This window comes from Venturia canescens, chromosome 4 (assembly GCF_019457755.1).
Source record: "Venturia canescens isolate UGA chromosome 4, ASM1945775v1, whole genome shotgun sequence".
Classification (NCBI taxonomy): Eukaryota; Metazoa; Arthropoda; class Insecta; order Hymenoptera; family Ichneumonidae; genus Venturia; species Venturia canescens.
The window spans coordinates 10,182,854-10,188,319 of NC_057424.1; the positions used below are offsets into that span (position 1 = coordinate 10,182,854).

The 5,466-nt window shown below is 46.2% G+C and overlaps 1 protein-coding gene across 1 annotated transcript; it reads right to left on the reverse strand.

Annotated features, from left to right (window-relative positions):
- Nucleotides 1–234: 234 nt before the first annotated feature.
- On the reverse strand, nt 235–5,236 carry LOC122408900 (forkhead box protein D3-like). The gene has a single exon (XM_043415996.1). The coding sequence runs from the start codon at nt 3,657–3,659 to the stop codon at nt 2,436–2,438; it is 1,224 nt and encodes a 407-aa protein (XP_043271931.1). The 5' UTR covers nt 3,660–5,236; the 3' UTR covers nt 235–2,435.
- Nucleotides 5,237–5,466: the final 230 nt, after the last annotated feature.

Consider the following 5,466-nt stretch of genomic DNA (forward strand, 5'->3'; position numbering starts at 1 on the left):
AGATACTTTCAATTTAAAAACCATGAAAAATGATGCTCCAAGCAAAACAACAGAACGTATAATCAAATTTCTGTCAAAAAGTTAATTTTTCACGTGCGTTAAATTGAAGAGAAAATAAGATTATTTGATTGTGTGCATATGGCTGCGATCGTGGGACCAGGTTCGATCAAATTCGCTAATATGGCAATCGAAGAAAGGAAGGTAAAAGAAATAAACGCTCGCATAGGCATCGAGTGAGATGAATATACACTTAAGTACAATTTATTATAATTTTACTTAATAAATCTATTGTTTTGACACAGAGTATTTACTATACGTTGGAATGGTTGGTGTAGTCAGGGGTAGTATCGAGCCCTGTCCAATCAACGTTCTTTGGCCTCCGTTTATTCGAATGTTTGTTATCCCTCGTGAATAATATCAATCGATATACATATAGAAAGTACGTTAACTAAGAAGAAATTGCACGGTGGATTTAGGACATAATAATAACAGAGTGGCTTTTCGAAGAGCCTCTAGCTTCGTTTCCAATCACATTGGTTTTCATTCTTGCATTCCTTTTAAAGTCCTTTAGTAAATTTCGAACTGTAACACCGGAAAATTACGAAGGGAGCAGTCTCGTGACATTAATCGCTTTTCGTTAAGAAATCTTATTTCGTTATTCTTCGTTTCATCTCGCGTCTATCTATACACTTTTATTCGATCCACAATATTATTCATGTTCCTTTCTGTTCTCCATTTTACTTTCAGATATTTTTAACGTGTGCATAATAAGTGTAGTGAGGGTCGGGTGGGACAAGACGGAAAACGTTCAATGTCACCTCGCACAGGTATTCCGGCGCAGCCGAACGCAAATCATTGAAAAAAAAAAAAAAAAAAAAAAAAAAAATCCTTTTCTCGGTGACTCGTTAAAATGTACAGTGCAAACTTACAAAGTGCAAAAATACAATGAACATCGCAAAGCTTTTTTCATCAACGACAGATAAAAAGAACGAGAAAACTTTTTTTTTTTTTTTTTTCAAAAAAACAAACTCGGTTATTCGACTCGATCGAATTAGTCGTCTCGTCATCTCGACTGAACTTAAATTTATCCTTGTATCAACTCATCTGCAAACTACAAGCAGCAACACACGTTCCTCAGTTTTCTTTCTTCCGTCAGTTTTTTTTTTTAAATTTCTTGCACTTATTCATTCATTCAAATCTTAGTGTAGTTTGACTTTTGTATTATTTATCTTTAATTCCTAGACCTGTACATGTACGTATAAAATACCGCATCATAGCAATGACGAGTTTCGTTTGTTTAATTTTTTATTCAAGTTTTTCATTATTTTTTTTACATCTTGTCATAGCTTCCTGTCGCGTGTCGTCTTGCCCCACCTTAACATCAGTACGTGAATGTTCTCTATGTGTGTGTGTGTGTGTGTGTGTGTGTGTGTGTGTGTGTGTTTCTCGTACGTTTCGTTGTGTATAATAGGAGCCTATGAACTAACGCATCTTCATACCTTATCATCGTATTATGTACACTAAGCATGCTGGCGCAGTAGACATGCCGGTCCGGGGCCTTTTTTTCTTCAGCCGATAAATATATACTCGTACATATTCAAAGGTACGCACGCGCGCGCGCGCGCAAACAACAATACAAAGGATCATACCGGCAACCCTCGGCAACCCCCCTTTTGCCTGAGCTCTTTATTCAACACCAAGGGAGAATGCCAATGGACCAAAGAAGAAAAAAGGAGAATCCTCCTCCCACCCTCAAAATCAAGTGGTATGCACACACACGTGAAATCGTGGTTGCTGTATTTACAATGCTGTTATTGCTCTGTGCTGGCTTCATCGATAAAACTTACGACGAAAATCGAGTAACCTGCTCTTCCCCATCGCTTATGGGTACACGAACCCAGCGGTGCATTCGAGTCTCACGTACATTCTCTATTCCGCTGTCATTTTTACCCTCTAGAAATCCTTTCCATGAATTTTTTGTTGCTTGCCAATCGCGTGGTGTACGGCGAGTATAAAAATGAGGATTCAATGCCAAAGTTTGGGTCAAGTGTTTTCAGTGACCCACTGGAAAGCGAATCTCGCGGTATCGACTTTCGAAAAAAAACCATTATTTGCCTCAATTTATGCTTTCGAGCCAGGGAATATAATATTCAAGGTTTCTCGTCCTTTACAATGCTGTTTAACCTGAATATATCGAGTCGTTTTAACATCTTTGACAACGATGAGGTACAACGAAAATATCATTTTCAAAGGACAAAGGCAAAGACGCGCTTGTCCCCAGGATTGGCCAACTTCTTCTCACTTCAGAGTCGCCATCGGAAGAAGCTTTTGAGAATGCAGTGGACAGTTGTGACATTCCTCACGGCTTGGAGGCCGCCTAGGTCCAGGTGTTCCGATCAGAGTCTCGCGATGGATGATTGCACGGTGGTGGTGGATTAGACGAGAGGAGAAAACGCCGAGGTCTGACTCCTTATTTCGCGGTGCTCCGACGGGCTGAGGTCGAGCAATCCGCCGACGATCGTGTGCTCGGTAGTTACGGCTTGTTTCCCGATGAGCGCGTCTATGCTGAAGCTCTGTTTCTTCTCGAGGGAAGTTGAGCTTCTGCCGGACACGAAGCTCATCCTTCCCGTGGGTGATGCGATGCTCTGTTGCTGCTGGTGATGCTGCTGTTGCTGGTGATGATGATGATGGTCGTGGTAGTGATGATTTTGGGCTTGTCTCATCGGAGGCGCCGCTATGGCGACGGGTTTGTAGAGCGACGGCGGTGGCTCGGGGAACCCGCCGAGTTTGAGGGCTTCCAGGGCCGATGGTGGGAAGTTGAGAAGCGGCAGGCCCGGGGGTCCTTGCTGCGAGAGATAAGCAGCGGCGGCGGCGGCCGCCGCCGCCGGATAGTGAATACCCGCTGAGCCCGGGTGGCCGAGACCGGCGGGGCAGACGCCTCGTTCGCCACCGCCGACGGCTCCGGGACCGCCGCAAATCGCAAAAGTAGCCATTATCGCTCGATCCCGTAAAACGTAGTGAGGCGGTGGCCTTTTGTACCTCTTGCGACGCCTGAGAAAGCTCCCGTTGTCGAACATGTCTTCTGCGAGAGGATCCAGCGTCCAGTAGTTCCCTTTGCCCGGGTTACCCGGCTCCCGCGGTATCTTGACGAAACAATCGTTCAGCGACAAATTGTGCCTTATGGAGTTTTGCCACGCTGGAAATTTGTCGTGGTAGTAAGGAAACCTCGCCATTATGAACTCGCAGATACCGCTCAGGGTTAGCTTCTTCTGGGGCGATTGCAGTATCGCCATGGTTATTAACGCTATGTACGAATAAGGTGGCTTTATGTGTGTGCCGGGCAACTTCCCCTCGTTGGGGGGGTACGAAGAAGTTTGGGGGTTTGCGGAACACTTTGCTCCCGACGACGCGCTCGAGGATGTCGATATCATCGAGTACTTTCTCTTTACGCTTTTGCTACGATTCCGCGGCAGACCCGGCGACAAGGGCAGAATAGGATGCGCCGAGCGTCCTATGTTCACGTGCTTGTCGAGGCTCACGGGATCGACGATCATACCGCTGCTGTCCGAGTCCCGATCACTGTCGGCGCATCCGTCGCACGAGGCGTTAGAGCCGATCATCGAATTTACGTCCATTTTCATTGGCGTTAGATCAAACATTTATCAAGCTTCCGTAACTCGATTCCATTTATTTATCTCACAATCACCCGGTTCACGCTGTTCGCAATGACGATACGCGGGCTCCGACGCGCTCGCGCCAACCTTCACCCCGTTTTATCGATGCGACACCCAAGAAACGACGCTCGAATTAACGAGTCACTGGAGATTCGACACTTTCTTCGATTCGCATTAACGAAATGGTACGACCTTGCTTACGACCTTGGACATTGCCATCGTTCTTGTTAACGATCCCGTTTCACGCTTTAACCGATCGCGTCTACTAAGCACCGGTGTGTCTATTTATTTTTACCAGTATCGAGCACTTCGAACTGCGACTCTCTCCTTGGCCTCGTACACACTGTCGCGATTGCTCTTAATGCAAACTCATTTGGTGTCAGACGCCAAAGTTATCTTCCCACCGAACGCTATCTCGTCTTAGGCTAATAGTTTTGTATCCTCAACCGAGATTGTTTGTTTGTTGTCAAGAGATAACGATTGCGAGCGAGAGTTTTCTTTCTTTACGCGTGACTCTCTCCGTCTCCCTCGCTCCTTCGCTTCCGAGGCTCTTTCATCTCGCACGTTTTCTTTCTTTCCTTGGGCTTCCTCTCGCTCTGATCTGTCACTCAACGACGGAATGCCGCTCATCCGATGCCTCGAAATAATTCTGGATCAGTACACGCTATTTCCGCGTCGTTAATCACCTGGCACTTGTTTGCTAAGATTTTCTCGTACGTTCCAATCACTCTCGCCGCCTTACGGCCAATCAGGAAGCTCCAGCTGATGACGGGGACTCATCGTCGTCATTGGGAGCTGGCGCAATCCCGTCGCAAAGGAATTCTTCTCATCGCGCGTCTTCTTCTTCTTGAATTATTACTTAATACACCACTTTCAGTTAAACCTCTTATTTCAACACAACCGTGACGATTCCGTTTGCCCTTCGCACACGTGCAACTCGCTATTTACCCGATAAATTGCATCTTTGTCCTCGTAGTGTCACTTCATGATGAATTGGCCAGGTAAACGCGGCGACTTTTCTCGGTACATCTCGAAAATTATTCTTATCTCAAGTCCTTCGAGGGAATGAAGAATTTTTACGCACTAAAAACTAAACTTCAGAATCCTAATCCCAGCGAATTTTCACGGAGGTATTGTTCCTCGCTTCGGTCAGCATTGTGCAGTTCTTTCCAGAAAATAATCAACAGACGAGAGGGCTGTCAACGTATTTGTCCCGAGACTCTCTACCGAGTCTTTTGATCAAACTTTTCCACGGGGATTCGAACGTCGATCAAGAGCGGATTCGCGAAATTTTCATTGTTCTCACATGCTCGTAGCTTCGGAATTCCATCCAAGTGGGGACACGAAAGCGCCGCGTTTTTTAGACCCTCGTTGTTTATTTGAGCTCTGCAGAGCGTCATTATTGTTTTTCTTTTCAAATCGTTTTCATTATTGCCACGTAAAAACAATGGTCGAACAGCTCCGGCGTCGAAGGATAATCCGCGACACTAAAAATCTGGTAAACGAACTCGCGTGACTTGATAAACTCGTTAAAAGTGTCAAGTGCCGAGAGCGGCGTCGATGCAGCGTGGCGCGAGAGATGGACTGCCGCACGGGGTCCTCGCGGATTGATTTGGAAGGCTCCTTCGTTGAGGGGGCGGGCTCAAAGGGCGGGGATTTCCCCCTCCAGCCGAGCAACCGCTGTCTACTCGTTTGACGACCCTCTCTCCCGGAAGAGGGCTTTACTGTGGCGCCAGTGTAGTCAAGATGAGTACATTCGGGGTCATCTAAAGGGCATTCCTATGTTTCTCCC